General features: G+C 54.8%; 1 protein-coding gene across 1 annotated transcript; it reads right to left on the bottom strand.

Moving 5' to 3' along the window:
• Window positions 1-239: 239 nt before the first annotated feature.
• Prp19 (pre-mRNA processing factor 19) lies at window positions 240-21,100 on the bottom strand. The gene is made up of 8 exons (XM_037234468.1): window positions 20,964-21,100; window positions 11,847-11,996; window positions 11,018-11,520; window positions 10,274-10,459; window positions 9,434-9,634; window positions 8,537-8,672; window positions 1,314-1,518; window positions 240-840 (listed from the first exon to the last, which is right to left on the bottom strand). Exons 1-8 carry the CDS (start codon window positions 20,980-20,982, stop codon window positions 699-701), a joined length of 1,542 nt encoding a protein of 513 aa, XP_037090363.1. The 5' UTR covers window positions 20,983-21,100; the 3' UTR covers window positions 240-698.
• Between the last annotated feature and the right edge of the window lie 119 nt (window positions 21,101-21,219).

The raw sequence follows: 21,219 nt of genomic DNA, 5'->3' as shown, positions 1-21,219 counted from the left end.
ATGTGGGTTGACCTCGTTGGCAGGCTGCCAGCTGACCTCTCCTTTTCATTTGGGCCAAACAAGGCACCCGTTCTGGGACCCACGTCAAGTGCCGCTAGATTACGAGTACAGCATCTTCCTCCCCCCCCCCCCCCGACCACGGAGTCACGTCGGCCTTCTTTTAAGGCGGGCGACGACGCTCGGCTAGAACACGGACGCCACACGGCCAAACATGATTTCGACCCAGCCAAACACGGCGACACGTAGGTATTTGTTCCGCTGTATTGTGATGAGAATGACGGCCGCGGCCGGGGCCTGCCAGCCAAGAATTACGCCTTACGCAACATCGTCCAAAACTCACGACCAGGACGTGACCTGAGCTCAGTGGCGCCACGCGCTGACCGTGCGACCACCGGTCCCAGGGGGTCGCGCCCCCACAGCCACAGTCGCGCCAGTGGCCGCACCCCCCTCCACGCACGCGCGTGAATCAAACCCCAGACACGGCCGTCCCAGCGGCCGGCCCTGCCGCTCTCGGACCCGACACCCGGATACGCTTCCCAGCGGTCCGGTCGCGCGTGGTCCGCGACGGACACCGCCTCGGGGCCGCGCCCAGGCGCAGCATACGCCTCTCCACCTCGACATCTACCAGCACACGCACGATGCACGATGCGAGTGGACTCGCGCTGGCGCCCACGCCAGGCGCCGGGCGACGCGGCCGCTTAGATGGAGTACACCTTGAGCGTGCGGTCCATGCTGGCCGAGGCGATGTACGAGCCGTGCTGACCGAACCGGACGCCCGTCGCCAGCGCCGTGTGGTCGGTGAAGGTCACCAGCTCCTGCCACTGCTTGCACATGTACACCCTGGCGGAGGAGGCGAAAGGGCAGTCACTCACCGCTGGTAGGGCGAGCTGTGACTGGCGGCAGCAAGCGGGCGTGCAGCCGGCCGATGGTGATGACGCGCTACTGTTCCGCTACACAAGAAGTATCGCAGGCGCCCTCGTTGGCGCACATGAAACGTCGCCGCAGGATCAATAAGCCCGACACCATTTGAGAACACAACAATACAATGCCCATCACAGCCCAAGGCAGCCTAACACCAGGTTCCTCTCCACAGAAGGTCGAAGCAGTAACCAGACCACGTGCGCAGCTGCGCATTGCTCTCAGGCAGTGCCAGCCTTCCAGCGGCCGCGCCGCGTCCATGAGACCACATGCAGTAGGGAGTCACACCCGACCACTGGCGGAGCGGCACAGACCGACAGTGCAGCGACCCCGCGCCCGGGCCAGGCCATCCCTGCCCGCTCCACCCCCGAGACTCGCTGCTCCGTCCCTCTCACCTGACGTCGGTGCCGGCCACGGCTAGGTACGTGCCGCTCTGGTCGAAGCAGAGGTCCTTCACCTCGTAGCCGTCTTCCAGCTGGATGGTCTTGAAGTTCTTCAGCTTGCGCAGATCCCACAGCTTGACGGAGGAGTCGTCGGTGGAAGTGGCCAGGTAGTAGCCGTTCTCCGAGAATGAGATGGCCGTGATCGGCCCCGAATGACCTGCGCAGAGGTCATCCGGGTTGACGGTGCCAGCGAGCGCGCCACGGGCGCAGACACGCGATACGCACAGCCATCCATGGGCACACAAACGAGACCACGCGGCACAACATATCACGAGCACTACATTTTGGCGTTATCGAGTAACGCAAACAACGCATATATACAGGCGTAACTTGTTGATTGGAGTTTTAGGGCGCATCGACTACTGTGGTCATTTTGCGCCCATAACAGCTAAGTGACTAGCTTCGGAGTGTGACTATGAAATGACTAAAAATAAATATTATTCAGAAATAAAAACGGCTGAGTTGTATCAGGAACGCGTCATTGATACGAAATTTTCGGCAGCCTAAAAACTTCCTACACGCGGTATAAACTATTCAGACAGGTGTATATAAGGTGTAGAACTTAACATGCGATACAAACCTGAGGGTATGTTCGATATATGGCGACCTGTCACATAGTAAATCGGAGAGCGTCAGGGACGGTGCCGCAGGGCCAAAGTACATCAGACGCTCGACGCTTAGTGTGAGACAGCATACGAGCACATGTTCCACCGTGAGCGTGGTGTTGCAGTGGCGACATCGTGGTAGTTCGTCGTGACATAGCAAGTATCGATGTGTAGCATAAGTATGGCCAATCCGCAAGCGACACAGGGTTACTTCCTCCCGTCTGGACTTTCGATAGGATGACTGCCATTCGTGAACAATCGGTTTAATGCTCTTCAGTTTGCTGGTGCCCATCACATCCCATGCGCTCTGCCATTCCTCGCGCAAAAAGGCAGAGATGGCCGAGCACAGGTCTGTAGCGGGTATCGGAAACACTCTGCGACAGGGACGACGAGTAGTACGCTTTGCCGCGGAGTCAGCCAGCTCATTTCCCGCAATGCCAACGTGGCTCGGAATCCAGCAAAGTGCTAAGGTCTTGCCAGCCCGGTACAGAGAGTCGAGACGCAGTAAAATATCCTATATAAGGGGATTTACCGGATTAAAACACCTTAATGCCGAAAGGACACTTAGGGAATCCGATAAAATCACGTGCACTGTCTTCGCCCACCTCTATACGACAAAGCGCCTTAGTGATGGCCACAAGCCCTGCAGTGTACACGCATGGGCTGGCAGTGTAAATGATCGCGTATCGGGACCACACACAAAAGCGGAACCAACACCCGTATCCGTTTTCGAGCCGTCTGTATACGTAATTGTGAACCCCCGATATGTTTCGATATGTTTCAGAACTGTTGATCTGGCAACGTACGGAATCATATTTTGCTTCCGAACCTCCGACAATGAGACGTCGACAGTTGGCGATACCATCGCCCACGGAGCGGTCGGCAGGCTACGTGGGCGTGCCACACCCCTTAAAACTTAGTCACTCTCATGAAGAACATTATGAACACGCACACAGAACGGCGCCACACGTGTTGCTTGTCCGGACTGAAAAAAAACCTGGGATGTGTGGCGTGAGAACACAGCGTCATGTGTTAGGTGGTTCGGGAATTGCGTGAGCTTACAGGCGTACCGCATTCCCAACAACTGTCTTCGGGTAGCCAGCGAAGGTTCGTTGGCTTCCACAAGCAAGCTGGCTGTCGGAGACGTACGAAATGCGCCAGTAATGATTCTCAACGCAGCATGATGAACCGCATTCAAGGTGCGTTTTACGGGCTCAGAGGCGCCATCATATACAACACACGCATAGTCCAGCCTGGAGCGTATCAGTGAACGGTATAATAATAAAAGTGCTTTCCGATCTGCTCTGTACGACGTTCGTGCCACACATTTCAGTATGTTCAGTGTCTTAAAACACTTGTCACGCAGAGTGGTAAGATGCTCCTTGTAGGTCAAACGCTTATCAAAAAGTAATCCCAAAAGCCGTGCCGCCGTATTGCAGGGGATCGACTGTCCATCAAGCTTAAGCACCATGTCGGGACACTGACGCCGGCGTCAACAAAAGTGGACGGAAACTGTCTTCGAGGTGAAAAACCGTAACCCGTTGAGCATGCTCCATCTTTCTAAGCGAGCCACAGCCAACTGCAACTGACGCGACATGGACGCTGCTGTGGCAGAGCTGCACCAGATGGCGAGGTCATCAACAAAAAGCGGGCGACCAATCGCCTGGGGAGGACTGTCCCCAACATCATTTATCATGACGGCAAACAACGCAACACTTAGTACACTGCCCTGGGGTATGCCGCTCTCTTGCGTGTATCTTTTCGAGCGTACGGAACCGACACGGACGAGGAAGAAACGGTCAGCAAGAAAGTTCGCAAGAAAGATAAGCATAATGTATAATAAGCGTATGCCATACTGGAACAGCTTCCTTAAGATGCCATATCGCCAGGTGGTGTCGTAAGCCCTTTCAATATCGAAGAACACAGCTCCTACGTGTCGCCTTTCCCTAAGAGAAATGCGCACAGTTGAGTCCAAGGCTAAAAGGTGATCAACGGTACTACGGTTTTTCCTGAAACCACACTGCGCGTTCGAGAATATACTGTTGCTTCCTAAAAAACAAGACAACCGTGTCTGAACCATCCGCTGCAGGAGTTTGCACATAGAGGAGGTCAGCGCAACTGGACGGCAGTCAGATGAATTCCTCCCATTCTTGCCAGGTTTCAGCAACGGAACTATGAGCGACTCCCGCCAGGAGGTGGGTAATTCTCCTGCCTCCCACAACTGGTTGAATGCCAGCAACATAGCTTGTGTTGCTGTAAGTGGAAGTCGCCGGAGCATATCATTATGAATTAAATCCGGGCCTTTCGCCACGCTGCGAAGAGAGCTAATGGCAGACATCAGTTCAAACATTGTGAAAGGTTTGTTATATGAAAACTCTTCGGCTGTATGAAAGTTTATCTGGGCTACTTCGCAACGAGCACGATGGCGTATGAAATCAAGAGCGGCAGTTATCCGCCCACGACGCTCCGCGAACGCACGAGCCATTTCGTTCGCCACCTTAGAGGGGTCCAGTACGTCCTGGCCATTCATATGAAGTACGGGGTGCGGCACTGAGGAGTGTTGGCCTGCTAAACGCTTCACCCGCCCAAACCACCGAAGTCGGCGTTTGGCAATTTAGCTGGCCCACATATAAACGCCAAGACGTACGCTTGGCTTCCAAGATAGTACGTCGGGCTGCCGCCCGAGCTCGTCGAAAAGCGATTAAGTTGTCCGTAGTGCTGTGTCGATCGAGGTCTCGCAGGGCTTTTTTACGCGCACGTATAGCGTCGCGGCACTGGTCCGTCCACCACGGAACAGGGGGACGACGTGGGACACCAGATGTACGTGGGATGCTTTCTTGTGACGATCGTAAGATTGTGGGGGTGAGTTCTTCCATCGATGCAGGCACATCCGCCGAAACGGAAGCCAACCTGGTTTCCACCCGTGCCTGAAATTCATCCCAGTCAGCCTTTCTAAGATTCCACCGTTGTGGCCTGGAACCGAGAGCTGCTCCGTTCTGGTAGCGCAACCAGATGGGGTAATGCTCACTGCCGAAGGAGTCGTTGTCAACGGACCATGTCAGGTGTACCGCCAGTTGGGGGCTTGAAAAACTCAAGTCCAGCGCCGATGTGTGACCTGACGGCAGCGTCATGTGAGTTCGAGTCCCGGTGTTTAAAAGACAGAGAGGTTCATCACGTAAAAAAGTTTCGCAATGCCTGCCGCGGGTGTTGGTCTGGGCGCAACCCCAAGATGTGTGGTGAGAATTAAAGCCACCCAGCAATAGAAGAGGCGGGGGAAGCTCGGTCACCAGAAATCTCATTTCTGCCGTCGGAAATGGAATACCAGGAGGTAAGTACAGCGAGCAGACGGTTATTGCACGACGCCCGAAAAGTATCTTAGCTGCAACAGTTTGCAGGCCAGAGTGTAAGACGACGCGCTGGACAAAGACACTGTGGTGCACTGCCAAAAGAACTCCGCCATGTGCAATTGGATCAGCTGGCGTATCCCGACGCATTACGGCGTAGCTCGGGATACTAAAATGAGAGCCAGGTGCCAGTTTGGTCTCCTGCAGGCAGGCGATGGCGGGACAGCGCTCATTCAGAATGATTCTGAGATCGTGTAGACTAGTTCTCACGCCCCTGCAGTTCCACTGTAAGATACTCGTCATAAAGCTAAGAAGTGAGGGTAGCCATTACACACCTAGCTCACCAGCACAGCGCGCAGAATATCACAGTCAATAAGCCTGCAAGGGGGCGCACTAAAAAGGGGTCAAAGTCACTGTTTAAGACGCGACACGGTTCAAAAGAACTGGGCTGCGCAAGAAAAAGCAGGACTGAACACCTCGGTCTGGGAGGTGCGGCTCGATTCTGCAGAGCGGTGCCCCACTCTGGGCCGAATCCTTGGGCATCCTCCGTCGGATGGGGACGGAGGACCGGCTGGGGGGCGCTTTGTGCCAGCGTGCCCAATCCTGGGTGGTGGAGGGGGAGGACCCATGGATGGGGCCCTGCCAGGCATCTGAGGACCAGCGGGAGGCTCAACTGGTTTTCTGGGCGATGGAGCACCGCTGCGAGGGACGGACTCCTTGCCCGCCCCAGACGTGCGGTTCGCCGCCCTCGCCCGTTCTTGTTCGGCCAGGCGTGCCCGCTTGGCATTGCGGGCGCGCCTGTCCGCCTCGTGCCGCTCCAACGTTTCTATCGCCAGCCCACATGTGTTCGCTGATGGTGTCGGAGGTGACGAAGGCAGCGGAGCACGTGAAGCGGGGGCGGACGAGGGTGGCGAGGAAACCGATGCGGAGGCCGGTGGAGCCCGCGCGCCACGGCCACGCCGGACCACCGTCCAACCCTCCTCTCCGGCAGGAGCCAGCGGCGCCGGGGGAGTCCGCAACACGGAGGGTGCTGACCGGCCAGACGCCGGGGATGGAGCAGGGGGCTTAGCCCGAACGCCAACATCCGCCAGAATCGTCGGCCGGCGAGAAGGGAGTCCGGACTGCTGGCTGGGAGTCCGGTGTACGTGCTGATGGCACAACAGTGAGACCAAAGGATCTCAAGAGTCCCACGAACTGAATGACAGTCATCTGCTCGATGACGTTGTTGTGCGGCAAAGCAGTCTTCACTTTCGATGCATATGAGAGGTTAGGATGACTCGCGTCATACAGGTATCTGGCCTCTCGGAAAGATATGTTTTCGGACGTTTTTAGCGAAAGTACCTCCTTTTCTCTGACGAACGCTGGACATGAACGGTCAAACACAGTGTGTGGTGTTTGGTCCTTACCACAGTTGACGCAATAAGGGTGGTCAGCGGTGCAGTTGTCACTCAGATGGGTGGTGGATGAACACTTGCTGCATACTGGATTGTTGCGACAATAGGGTTTTGTATGGCCGAACCGTTGACATTGGAAACAGCGCATTGGGTTGGGAACAAAAGGACGGACTTTCACGCGGGCATAGCCCCCACGGATATCTGATGGTAGACCCGGACGATTGAAAGTGAGAATGATGTTGTTGGTAGCGTTCAGTTCTCTTCCTTTCCTAACCAGGATTCCACGCGCGGCGGTTACGCTGAACTCCGAAAGCTCCTCCACGACTTCGCTCGCACTTACATCACGGAGGTCAAAACAATTTACGACGCCTCTAGATGAGTTTTTTTGTGTTGTGTGGTGTAACTATCAAATACACGGTTTTGTCATGTTTCCCGTTCTTATCACGAATACTATAAATGAACTCCTTCGCTTCTAATGCACGCTTGGCCTCCAGACCACTGGCAAACTCTACCTCGATGTTGCCATCCCTAAGCTTGTCACACCTCGTGATGTCTCCAAATTTGTCACAGCCGTTGCGTCGTTGGAACGGTGACAGGGTGGAAAGCTTTATATCTCCGCTGGAGAAGATCAGAATCCGAGGACAAGGGGGGGGGGGGGGGGCCGAATCCTCCTCGCACCCGGGCCTCAGCGCTGTCCGACCTCCTTTCGGAGGCCGGGTCTTTGTTGGGTTTTGAGAAGCTATGCAATTTTTTTACAAGCATTCGGCACCGGGGCTCCCCACCCACCTCGGAGCCCAACAGAGGGACGGCCCAACACTCCCTCGGGAGGTGGTCACCGCCAGGGCTACCCCGGTGCTATACGGGGCGAACGACGCCTCCCACACGGCCAGGTGTAACCGGGGAGACCTCTCCCCGTCCTGACCGTGGTTCAGCGCCGCCGCCCCTTGCCCCCTTAAGCCGCTGCGCGCGGCCAGGCGCCCCAAGCGGAGTCCCGCAAGGAGCACCCAACCGCAACGCGAGGGACAAGCCGCTAGACCCATGTGGGGCCCCACGGGCCCCCCACGCCCCCGGATATTCTGGCCAAAGTGGAGTGTTGGGACGCGCCGTGACTGACCCGCACGACGCGCCCCTCAGCCACCAGGATCCGATCAACCCGGAGACGTGGGCGAGGGGGCACGGCGACCCCGATCAAACGAGGATGAGGAGTGGTGATAGGGCCGGATGACGGAGAACGGGTAATGGGAAGCGGAGCGGACGGGACGAGGAGCAGGAGCTCACGTACCGGCAGGGTCGCTACGCCCTGAAAGGAACAGCTTGCGCTGTCCACCCGTTACCGGAGCTGGGACCCGAGGGGGCGCTAGTCCCCTACACCGGCCGAAGCCGGTGTCCCTGCGGGGAGGGAGCGGGCGGGGCAGGGAGCAGGACCTCACGTACCGGCAGGGTCGCTACGCCCTGAGAGGAACAACTTGCGCTGTCCACCCGTTACCGGAGCTGGGACCCGAGGGGGCGCTAGTCCCCTACACCGACCGAAGTCGGTGCCCCTGCGGGGTACAGGCGTAACTAAACCACAATGTACTCCGAAATGTGAAGTTTTTGTCCAGTGACCAATATCAAGGCAACGTCTAGCATATTTTGGAGGTTTCTCTTCAAACGCGGACGCTCTTTGTGGCAAACTTTATGCGTCCACAAACCTTCGCATTGCACAACTGGCCATCTTCACCTACTCTCGACATCACAAATGATGACGGCATACGACCGCCTTACGAAGCAACATAGCCGCCAACCCGGCCTTCAAACCCGTCGTCGGGACGTTTGATTTATCCACGACTTACTGGGGAAGTTCGCGACGTTGCTGCGCTCTTTGAGATCCCAGATCTTGATGAAGGACTTGGATGTGCCCGTACCGAAGATGAGGCCGTCGGGGTGGAACTGAGCCGTGGTGAAGCCTGACGAGCTGTTGTCGGCCACCTGGCGGAGGAGGCGTGTGCTCAGAGGGCACATGAACCGGCCACCGTCTCACACTCGAGCGCACGGCGAGGACATAATAGCAGCACACGGTGAATTACTTGCAAGAACCATCATCCACGCATCCCCGATGAACCATTTAAGCCCCACCAAAGCGGGGGCACACAACTAAAGCGCAGGCACACGACAACCAAAGCACGGGCACATGACGACCAAAGCGCGGGCACACGACGACCAAAGCGCGGGCACACGACGACCGAAGCGCGGGAACACGACGACCAAAACGCGGGCACACGACGACCAAAGCGCGGGCACACGACTACCAAAGCGCGGGCACACGGCGACCAAAGCGCGGGAACACGACGACTAAAACGCGGGCACATAACGACCAAGGCGCGGACACACGACTACTAAACCGCGGGCACACGACGACCAAAGCGCGGGAACACGACTACCAAAGCGCGGGCACACGATGACCAAAGCGCGGGGACATGGCAACTAAAGCGCGGACACACGACAGCACCTAGGCCGTCCAGTGAGCTGCGCAACGTACCTTGTTGGTGACGCGGCTTACGACGAGCAGCGCTGAGCCGCGCCCTACAGAGCACACGGCAGGCAACCCCCCCCCCCCCCCCCATCCGGCGGCCACGCCCTTCCCAAGTGGACCGTCAGGCGGCACGTGTCACTCTCCCCAGCACAAGAGCAGTACCCGGGCGGACACCGCGCCACATCAGTCCGTCTCCGCCCGCGCGGCGCGGCCGCACCTTTGTGAGCACGCGGCCTGAGCGCAGGTCGGTGAAGGCCCAGTGCTCGTCGCTGGAGCAGCTGAGCACGTAGTCGCCGGTGGCGTGCAGCGACAGGCCGGTGACAGGACCCTCGTGCGCGCGGATCAGCTGCACCGTCTGCGCCGTCGGCACATTCCACACGCGGATAGTGGCGTCCGGCGAGGCGCTCAGCACCGTGTCCTGCCGGCCGGGAGGCGCGTCACGCTCGGCCCGGGGCGATGGCGGCGCGGCTGTCGATTTTGGCTCTCGCGTGGGCCCATCAGGCCGCGATGCAGGTCACTGCAGTGGCCAGCGCCGCAGCAAACGGCGCGAGTCACGGCGGCGAAGGCAGAGCCGCATTTGAGAAGGGTACGAGTGTCAGAGCCCGCGAATTCTAGTGGTGAGGATGACATGCTGCCAATAGACGTTGGTGATCCACGGCTTCTCGGATACAATGCCCGACAGATAAGAATGTACCGTCATTGGCGCCGGCAGTTTGGACTGCATGGCACTTGGGCTGCGATGTCAGCCCCGCCTCAGAGTTCAGTGGTAGCTGAGAGACCAATACAATTGGGGACACCGCTGACGAGCAACTACTCTGCGATACCGTGCCTCGCACACCATCATAACGGGACAAATCGCTTAGAGCGGTCGCACATATTACAAACATCTCCCAACCCTAGCATCAAGAGGCTTCCAACACCAGCAATGCCACGTCCAAAAACTCACAGAAAAATAAGTTTTTCAACAACTTGAAAAACGGTCATTCCGTCACATCACATGCGCGCACAGGGCAGCAGCTGGACCGCGCCTGTGGCTAGCCGGCCATCCTGGCCTCACCTCCTCCGGGTGGTAGATGACCTTGGTGACCTTCTTGGCGTGGCCCTTGAGGATGCAGACCACCTGTTCGGTGTCCTTGTTGAAGACGGTGCAGTTGCGGTCGCTGCCGGCCGTCACGATCTTGCTCGTGTCCTCCTGATGCACGTCCAGCGACAGGATGCCCGGCACCGAGGCACTGTGCAGACCCTGCGGCGCGCGTCGACACACAAACACGCACGGTCAGCGAGCGGCGGACACCCGCCGTCGCGCGGAACATGGGGTCGGGCACACGCAGCAGGAACAGGCGGGGGGGGGGGGAAGGTGATGACTGCAGGCAACGAATACGACATCAAAGTGGCACAGAGCCGGGTAGCCCAAGCGATCGAGATGGGACATCGTCTCAATGCTTGCAATAAACCAAGGGAAAAAAGAAATCTTAAATCGGTGAAGTGGAATAGGAGTTCAAACCACGATTAGCACCGGAACAAAACAGTTGTCAAACTTTCTCCCAAGTAAACACTTTCATGAGTCCATGTAAAATCAGCCAGTCAGCAGCCGGAAGGTCATCGCCAGGATTTCACGCCAGAGAGGGCTAACCAACGCTCGGGCACGAGAAGACAGAATGCTGACTTAGACCGACAAACAAGTTAAACAACAGGATCGCTGCTGACGCGCCAATGAGAGGAGGGGCGGCAGGGACGGAAGGAGAGGGGACAATACAGATACAGGTGCATGATGACACATCTGAGCCGATCATCAACTGACCGGGTTGGAGCTGACGGTGCGGTACGTGCGCAGCGTCTCTTGCGTCACCAGCTCCTCGGGCACCGTTTTGCCACGCTTCTTGCGCTCCTGCGTCAGCACGGTGGCCTTGTCCTGCAACTGCTTGATCACCTCGGGCGTCATGCCGGCCTCCTGCTGTGGCAGCTCCGCCTTGGCGCCCGTCTCGGCCGGTGCCGCCTGCGGCGGCTGGGCGGCAGCAGCCGCAGCCGCAGCCGCAGCCGCCGCCGCCGCCGGCACGCCCGCCTGCGGCTTGAGCGTGGCGAGCGCCTCACGCGCGGCCGTCACCTCCTTGGTGAGGCGAGCGATGACGCGACACGCGGCATCGTGCTGGTAGAGCGCGTGGCTCAGCTCCTGACGCGCCGTCTGCAGCTGCTGGCGCAGCGTGAAGCTGTGCAACATCACGGCGTCCCACTCGTCCTGCAGCGACTTCAGGATGGCCGGGATGCTGGTGGCGGAGGGTGCCTTCGGCTTCACCAGCGGCGACACTGCCAACAGACGCAGAGGTCAGCGGCGGGTACAAACGTGCAGAACAGTACATCCGCTGGTGCCAAAAGTGCACGACAGAAAATGCAATCCTTACAGCCGACCCCCAGCCGTCAGCTTAAGTACAAGCTACTTACAACTCACTTCAGTCCTGGCCCTCCAGTTCAATATCGATCTCCTGCATAACAGTAGCCTTAAAAGGCATCTTAAACTTTAGCAGACATTACACCAAGTTTGTCTGAAAGCCCACAACTTCAAATCACACCTAACCTAAGAGTTCCAAAAGCCACGTCGTCGGTCGCTTGCCAGCCAGCTTCACTGCACCGACCTTTGATGTCGATCAGCTCGTCAGTCGTGAGTGGTTTGTTGGCGACCGGGTCGACGCCATTGTCAGTGATGTACTTCTCGATGAGTCGCCGTTCGAACACGGCACCCGACACGGGCGAGACGCATGGGTGCTCGGGTGCCTCATTGCTGACTGCAACATGCCAAGTGGTGTGAGAAGCTAGGCAACACAACACAGAATCCAGACAAGTATATGCCTGGACTATTCATAAACATAAGCATAGCCATCCTGCTGACATTTTCATTGACCTTGAAAAAATGCAAACTTTCATTTACACCACTACAGGAGATCAATGAAATATGCAATTGTTGCATCATACACATCATAGCTATTTTAAGCTACAAAACAGGAAGTTGTTGTTGATTGATGTTTTCGGGCGCGCCGACTGCAGCGGTCATTCGGCACCCATAACGATTTTTGTTCTATCTAACTAATGAACCGTGTAGAGTCCCGAAGTTGATATGTTTAAGGAATAAAACGACCTGTTTAGATTCAAGAAGGCGCGAGTTCTCTCCTAAAATGTCACAGAGCGTCAAGGGCGAGTCACGCTGACCAAAGAATCGTCGACGTTCTTCCCTGAGGCGCGGACATGATGTAAGCACATAACGAACGGTGAGAACAGCACCACATCGATGACAGACCGGTCTTTCGGCCCCTTGCAGCAAATAACCGTGCGTTGTGCACGTGTGTCCGATACGTAGTCTGCTGAAGATCACCTCTTCTCGCCTCATTTTGCGGAAACACGAAAACCACTCACCCAGCTTGGGTTTTATTGCCCTGAGCTTATTTTCATTTGTTACATCCCAACAACGTTGCCATTCGTTCTGCGGAAAGGTTTTTATTGCAGAGTAAAAATCTCTGGCAGGGATCGAGAGGGAGCGTATACATGGAGCCAACGCTGCTCGCCTTGCAGCCGCGTCAACCACCTCGTTGCCGGCGATTCCAGTGTGACTGGGAATCCAACACAAGACAACTTTCTTTCGGGCCTGATCCAGTTGAGCCAAACGTCCTAAAATATCCTGTACAAGCGGACATGACGGATAAAAAGACCCAAGACTAAGAACACTGCTAAGAGAGTCTGTCAAAATCAGATGTGAAGGTTCGTCACTGACTTCGATGAAACACAACGCCTTGGTGATCGCTACCAACTCCGATGTGAACACCGACGCATGTGGAGGCAAGGAAAACGACCGGATGGCGCTGCCGCTCACAAACGCACAACCCACACCGCCAGAAGTTTAAGATCCGTCCGTGTAAGTAAGTGTGTAATCGTCATATAACGCCACACGCTCAAGTGCCCTCGACCTCATTATATCTGGCAGGACGACATTCTTTTTCATTCCGGTCAAAGACGTATCTATTGATGGCGAGATCAAACGCCAGGGAGCGGTGGACAGATGATCTACCCGCTTCAACCTTCGAATGGGAATTTCGCTTTCCCGTAGCAAGGCTTGTATTCGGAGCCCAAAGGCTACAGCATATGCCCGAGGTGCACTGTGACGAAAATGCAGAGCAGGCCGCGAAAAAACTGCGTTATATGCCGGATGGGAGGGGAACTGTCGCAACTTTAGTGCATAACGCATACCGAGCATTTTCCTTTTCGCTGACAAGGGCGGCTAGTGCGATTCTACCATGAGGCTCGTGGCAGGCGATGTGCGGAACGCTCCTGAGATTACGCGTAGAGCGGTATGATGGACAGTGTCCAGGACGCGTTTAGTGGACTCACACGCGCTGTCGTGAATGAAACATGCGTAGTCCAGCTTAGGACGTATGATTGAGCGATACAATAGCAAAAGCGTGCTTCTATCTGCCCCATATGATGTGCGCGAAACACATTTTAGCATCTTTAAGGATTTAAAACAGCGTTCACGTAGCGTCTTAAGATGTGCCTTATATGTTAGTCGGCGGTCAAGGTATACCCCAAGGTAATTAGCCACAGGCTCCGTTGAGATGCGTTGGCCACGCAGACGGACAGACATATTGCCGCACTGCCGACTACGACAGAAATGCATGGCTACAGTCTTGCTGCTAGAAACTGCTGCTGAACCCATTTATGGTGCCCCACTTCTCGATACGATCCACAGCCAACTGAAGATGGCGCTCCATCGATGAAGCTCTTGCTGCGCTAGTCCAGATGGTAAAGTCGTCAACACAAAGGGCACGACCTACAGAATGTGGCAGCCCAACCCCGATATCGTTTATCATAACGGCGAGCAGTGATACGCTCAGAACACCACCTTGCGGCACACCATTAACTTGATGGTGCCTCTCAGAAAGCGCGCTCCCAACACGGATAAGGAAATAACGGTCAACTAAAAAGTTCTGAAGGAAAGAGCCCATATTGATGCGTATACCATACTTATATAGCTTGACAAGAATACCACGACGCCATGTTGTGTCATAGGCGCCCTCTATATCAAATAAGACAGCGCCAGTGTGTCGATGTGCTTTAAATCCCTCACGAATCGCAGTGTCAACAACTACAAGATTATCCACCGTACTGCGATTCCTTCTACCACCACACTGTGCGTTTGTAAAAATACCGTTATACTCCAAACACCAGGTTAAACAAACATTAACCATCTTCTCCATCAACTTACAGAGCGATGACGTAAGAGAAATGGGTCTATAATGTAAGGGATTTAGCCCACTTTTTCCCCGCTTCAAGAGAGGCACGACAGTAGCTTCTCGCCAGGAAGCTAGGAATTCACCTCTGGTCCAAAGCGAATTAAATACCGCTAACAAAACGCGAAGCACGCGACGCGGCAGATGCTTAAGCATATCGTTGTGACCAGTGTCCGGGCCTTCTGACACGCTGCGAAGCCTGGCGATCGCCGATTCCAACTCCACCAGCGTGAAAGGGTCATTATATGAACGCAATTCACTCGTTGAGAAGTCCACTGCAGATTGTTCACATCGCGTTCTGTGCCGCACAAACTGTGGGTTTGTGTTACCACCTACGCTGCGTTGGGCCAGGGCCCGAGCAACCTCATTCGCGACATCCAACGGGCGCGTCACAGCCTGGCCGTTAACACACAGCACCGGCAGAGCTATGGGTGAAAACTGACCCGAAATACGCTTGATTCGGGCCCAAATCTGGGATGTCGGCGTAAACCGGTTCAGCGTGCTCACGTACGCGCGCCAGGAAGCACGCTTCGCCTCGCTTACAATGCGCCGAGCTAAGGCTCTCGCTTTCTTGAAGGCTATGAGGTTTTCTATACTGCTTCTGGCGTCAAAGGCCCGAAACGCACGTTTACTCGCGCGGATGGCGCTCCGACACTCCTCCGTCCACCACGGAACAGGAGTGCGTCGGGGAGCGCCAGACGTGCGTGGGATACAACTGTTGGCACACTCTAAAAGTCTGTGAGTAAAATCCTCAATAGAGGGTACCGTCCTCTCAGGCCCAGTTACAAACGATTCGTCGAGCCGAGTCCCAAATTCGCCCCAGCCCGCTGTCTTAAAATTCCACCGTTGTGGTCTAACACTCAACGTTCCACCTCCCTTAAACCGGACCCACACTGGGAAGTGGTCACTCCCCATGGGGTCATCTCCGACACTCCACTCCAGGTGTTGGACGAGCTGGGGACTGGGGAGGCTTAAGTCTAGCGCTGACGTCTGACCGGATGGCATTGTAAAATGCGTACGAATTCCTGTGTTAAAAAACATAGTGAAGCACCGTGGATAAAATTCTCACACAGCCCCCCACGAGTATTGGTGACGTCACAACCCCATGCGGTGTGACGCGCATTAAAATCGCCTAGGAGAAGAAGTGGTGAAGGCAGTTCAGCAAGCAGACATCTAAGGTGCGCCAACGGAAAAGCGATGCCTAGTGGAAGGCAAAGTGAGCAAACAGTGATGTGACGATGTTTAAAAAAAGCCGCACGGCCACAGCCTGAAGTGTGGGCCGCAAGCTCAACCTCCTCGCTGGCACGCTATGGTGAACCGCTAGGAGGACGCCACCGTGAGCAATGCTCTCTGTCAACACGTCGTTGCGAAACATCGCATATCCTTTCAAAGAGCAGAAATACTCAGACGCTAGCTTGGTCTCCTGCAAAGCCACGGCTGCAGGAGAGACCCTGCTGACGACAGCCTGGAGATCGAGGGCGTTCGCCCTTACTCCTCTACAGTTCCACTGTAAAAACGCCTGTAAAAGGGCGCATTAAAAAAGCGGTAAGACGTGAAAAGCTAAAACAAGTCCCGGCTTAAAGAAACTCGGCTGCGCCAGTTGTATGTCCAGACGCCTCAGGCCGAGAGCTTCGGCTTAACTCCGGAGGGCCGTGCCCCACCCTGAGACGAATTCTTGGGCTACCTCCGTCAGATGGAGAAGGGGGGCACGGCTGGGGCACGTTTTACGCCAGCGTAACCAGCCCGGGGTGGAGGCGGGGGAGGGCCCATCGGTGGGCCTCCACCGGGGTTCGAGGCACCAGCGGGGGCCTCCGCCGGCTTCCGTGGCGATGGAGTGCTGTTTCGGGGGACGGGCTCTTTGTTTGCCCCGGACAGGCGGCTTGCCGCCTTAGCGCGTTCCAGTTCGGCCAAACGCGCTCGCTTGGCCTCGCGGGCGCGCCTGTCAGCTTCCTGACGTTCCAGCGTCTCTGCCACACGCTCACAGGCACTGGCAAGAGGTGTCTGTGGCAAAGGGACCGATTGGGTCGCAGACGAAAGCAAAGCCGGCGGCGCGCGGGGACTCCGACCACGCCGAGCCGTCGTCCAACCGTCGCCCGCTGGTGATCCGGCGCGCGCCGAGGAGGCCAGCGGTGCGACGTCCGACTGCTCGATCGGCGGAGAGGGAGCTTGGGGTGCCGGCTGGGAGTCGGGCGTTCGGACCGAGGGAACAACCGACAGGCCAAACGACCTCCGAAGTCCCACGAACTGAACGGCAGTCATGTGCTCAATGGCATTACTTTGTGGGAACAAAGTTTTCACTTTGGACGCATACGATGTTTTTGGATGACTGTCGTTGTAAAGTTCACGAGCTTCACGAAAAGATACATTTCTACAGGTTTTGATCGATATAGTCTCTTTTTCTTTCGCGTAGGCCGGACATTTACGGTCGTATGTCGTGTGTGGGATTTGGTCCTTACCGCAGTTGACGCAATTGGGTTCAGCAGAGGTGCAAACCTCGCTCGTGTGCTCGAATGATGCACATTTACCACATGCTGGGCGGTTACGACAGTGGAGCTTGGTATGGCCGAATTGCTGGCACTGGTAGCACCGCATGGGGTTAGGCACATAAGGGCAAACCTTCACCCGAACATATCCAACGCGTATCTCGGCCGGCAAATCGGTGAAGCTAAACGTCAGAATGAGGTTGTTGGTGGGCAGCAGCTCTCCTCCCCGTCTGACGAGAATCCTGCGATCGCTCGCCACACCAAACTCTGAGAGTTCTTCGACTATCTCGTCCTCGGCGACGTCTTGGAGATCGAAACAATTAACTACGCCCATGGAGGGATTTTTGGTTTTATGTGGTGTTACTGACAGTGACACTGTCTTTTCGTGCTTGTCAGTCTCATCCCGAACAGTAAACGTAAATTCCTTGGCTGCCATGGCCCTGGTTGCCTCCAGACCACTAGCGAACTCTACTTCTATTTTCCCATCCCGGAGCTTGTCACATCTTATAATTTTTCGAAACCTGTCGCAGCCGTTCCGCCTCTGGAACGGTGACAGGGAAGCCAGTTTAATCTCTTCACTACCGAAGATCAGGATCCGTGGACCAGGGGGCGCAGATTCCTCTCTGTACTCTGGGGTTATCGAGGTCCGTCCCCCTTTCGGAGGACGGGTGTTTTTAAGGTGAGAAGACGCCACAAAGGGTGGTTTTCACTTCGGCACCGGGGCTCCCCACCCACCTCGGAGCCCAACAGGGGGACACTCCCCCGGGAGGTGGTCACCGCCAGGGCTAGCTATACGGGGCGAACGACGCCTCCCACACGGCCAGGTGTAACCGGGGAGACCCCTCCCCGTCCTGACCGTGGTTCAGCGCCGCCGCCCCTTGACCCCTTAAGCCTCTGTGCGCGGCCAGGCGCCCCAAGCGGAAACCCGCAAGGAGCACCCAACCGCAACGCGAGTGACAGGCCGCTAGACACATGTGGGGCTCCACGGGCCCCCCACGCCCCCGGATATTCTGGCCAAAGTGGAGTGTTGGGACGCGCCGTGACTGACCCGCGCGACGCGCCCCTCAGCCACCAGGATCCGATCAACCCGGGGACGTGGGCGAGGGGGCACGGCGACCCCAATCAAACGAGGATGAGGAGTGGTGATAGGGCCGGATGCGGGAGTGCGGCTAATGTGGAAGGAGCGGGCGGGACAAGGAGCAGGAGCTCACGTACCGGCAGGGTCGCTACGCCCTGAGAGGAACAGCCTGCGCTGTCCAACCGTTACCGGAGCTGGGACCCGAGGGGGCGCTAGTCCCCTACACCGGCCGAAGCTGGTGCCCCTGCGGGGCTGGGACCCGAGGGGGCGCTAGTTCCCTATACCGGCCGAAGCCGGTGCCCCTGCGGGTACAAAACAGGAAGCACAAACTCTGTCAGGCAAAATAATTGTTTAGTAAACACACTATGAATTCAAAGATGCTTGCATTTAAGGTTAAATACATTGCATCACTCATATAAACAGTGCTAAGAGCTACCAAACATAGCCAATTATGTCTTCATTTGTGAAACCATGTAAGGTTTACATTACTGACATTTAATCCAACCCCACAGGGCAAGCAACTGTGGAAGAACTGTCATGCAGCCATGGCAAAGGCAAAACAATATAACTTAGCTACCTTTCTTATTTATTTCACACCAATGTAGTAAAGTACATAAATACAGAGAAACATGGTTTCTCAAAATGGGTATGTAGGCACCTGGCTGATAGAAAATGATGGCATTGACACCTAAAATATGCCAACAAATATGTCTCTCCCAATTTCTTCTCAAAGTGGGTGGGAGAGGGTAGGAGGAGGCTGAGGAGGCTAGGAGGAGGCCCTTAACTGAATATGAAACTACACCCAGGCAACAGGCCATAAAAATGCATGCTGCACCAAACATTTAAATGGCACTTTCACCATATGTCAGCTTGCAAGCAATTGCAAGTTTTAACATGATTTCTCTGAGGCAGACGTAGGGCGTGACTTCTAATTTTGGCAGTTTACAAAAGTAGGCAACATTGATTGAATTGGACTAAAGGGGCACCATGTGTTCCAATATACAAAACTGGCAACATGATGCAGAATGAGCAAACTGATGGTAAATCATGTTTTTGGGCAAGTAAGATTGCCAAAACATGCCCCAAGTGGCAGTTTACTATCTAATTTGGGTACAGCTTCTGTCTGCCTGAAGCATCTTATTGGCAAATGTTCCCCGGCTGGCAACTTTGCCATGCCAATTTCAGAGCATGGTGAGCCACTGTGTCTGTTCCCATTACTCCTCCAAAAAAGATGAGATAAGTTTGGAGGAGGTTGGGGAACATTGAACTCTGCTACAAAAATAGCTTTGGAGGAGTTATCAGCTGTCTGTTCACAGCCCAGCCAAACAGTTCTGCACAATGACAGTAAAACTGGAGTCTGTGACAAGTCACACCAATCCTATATTTCTAATATGAGATCAAAAAATGTGAGCCCAAAAAGTATCTGGATGAATTGCATAACAAACCCATACCACAACCTTCTCCTCCTCCAAAACCACCCTTCATTTCAGAGGATGGAGGAGGTTAGCTGCAAGCTCGGAGGAGCTTCAAGATTGAAGGAGTCACATGGATGATGAGATGAGTTTGGAGGAGCTTTGAGGATATTAGGCGAGGTTACAGGAATAGCAAGAACAGGCCCACCAGTGTAGGTGTACTTTGCTACCTAATGCTAGAAAAAATCATTGTACACCATTCGTCGTGTTTAAGGCGGAACACATCGTAAATAATCTCAGAACAGGCAGAATCATGCCTTCACCAACCTTCCTACCTTCAAATTTTAATGAATATGATAGCGAGCTCCCGAGGGCCGCACGTACCACACTGCACCGCCTCGACTCCCCAGCGCCGTTTCTGCGTTGTTGCGTAATTGCAATATTTCTGCTTATCAAGAACCATAAAAAATGTATGGGACCAAGGTAACAATAATAATGCAATGAAAATCATTTATCGCATTTAGGTATGTTTATGAAACACACAGGCCAGAATAGTCCAGAACATATCCTAAACTAGCCTATCCTAACCTAACCTAATGTAACCTAACCTTGCCTTACCTTACCTTACCTAACCAAATCTAACCTAACTGAACTAAACCAAACCTAACCTAACCTAACCAAGAATAGACCAGAACCCAAGCTAAGCTAAGCTAAGCTAAGCTAAGCTAACCCAACCTAACCTAACCTAGCCTCACCTGACCTGACCTGACCTAACCCAACCCAACCCAACCCACTGAACCAAACTGAACCTAACCTCCCCACCCTATATCCCCTTCAACCCAGCATCCCATTGGCATCCATGTTCCATGCCATATATAGGTACTGTATAGTGAGCTTTTATATAGCCACCATGTTCTCATTTTGCTTTACATTCCCCACCCAATCCCCCTGCAACCCACCATCCCCCTGGCGTAAAGGACAAAACTTCACGGATTCTTGCTACCTTGGCCGGGTAATTTTTATGGTTCTTGATGCTGCTTGATGCCCAGTAACGTTGTGACCGTGCACAATAATGGCGCCAGTGTCGCGGCTGCCGTGTGTGTGCACAGCGCTCGGGAGCTCGCCATCATAATTATAAAAAATTCAAGGGTAAGAGCATGAATCTACCTGTTTCGTGATTATTTATGATATGTCCCGCCTTAGACACAACAAATGGTGTACAATTTTTTTAATGTTAGGTAGGGAGGTAAACCCTGACCGGCCCACTATTGAAAGGAATCCATAATGTGCAACAGTAATTTTGAGGAAGGAAGCTCTGAAAACATTGTAATCACACAAAATAATTGGAACATTCCGCAATTCCGCAAGGAACATCAAAAAGGCACATGCAAGTTCATCAGCAAGGAACATGTAGGCAATTCTGACGCAGTGAGTTTGCGCAGTGAGAATAGCAAACGAGGTCACCGTCACACCCATAAATCCAAAAAATAAGCACACGTACTGGCACAGACCAACGCCATCCTCTCGAACGCTGTGTGTTGCGACGTTCAAATGCTGCCCACTTTCCAAGTGCAGCGCCCCCTCAAACACCACGCGTCCTCGCCCGGTCACGCTTGCGAAAAAAGCCGGCAATGTGCAAGCAACAATTTGCTGTGCTCTGAGGTAAGTGATAATAAGTTTTAAGATCTTGGAATCTAGAAAAATTCATAAATGCGCAACTGATTGATTAAAACTTATATTTGTATAAACATCTTTCA

The sequence above is a fragment of the Pollicipes pollicipes genome, unplaced genomic scaffold (assembly GCF_011947565.3).
Source record: "Pollicipes pollicipes isolate AB1234 unplaced genomic scaffold, Ppol_2.1 Scaffold_7231;HRSCAF=8579_pilon_pilon_pilon, whole genome shotgun sequence".
Classification (NCBI taxonomy): Eukaryota; Metazoa; Arthropoda; class Thecostraca; order Pollicipedomorpha; family Pollicipedidae; genus Pollicipes; species Pollicipes pollicipes.
Note: the sequence above shows the minus strand (reverse complement) of the source record. Positions and strands in the feature narration are given on the sequence as shown.

Coding starts and splice junctions, on each gene's coding strand:
- Prp19 (XM_037234468.1), bottom strand. Junction 11,521..11,846: donor CGAGCTGATCGACATCAAAG/GTCGGTGCAGTG, acceptor GTCTGTTGGCAG/TGTCGCCGCTGGTGAAGCCG. Junction 8,673..9,433: donor CAGGCCGCGTGCTCACAAAG/GTGCGGCCGCGC, acceptor CTCCTCCGCCAG/GTGGCCGACAACAGCTCGTC.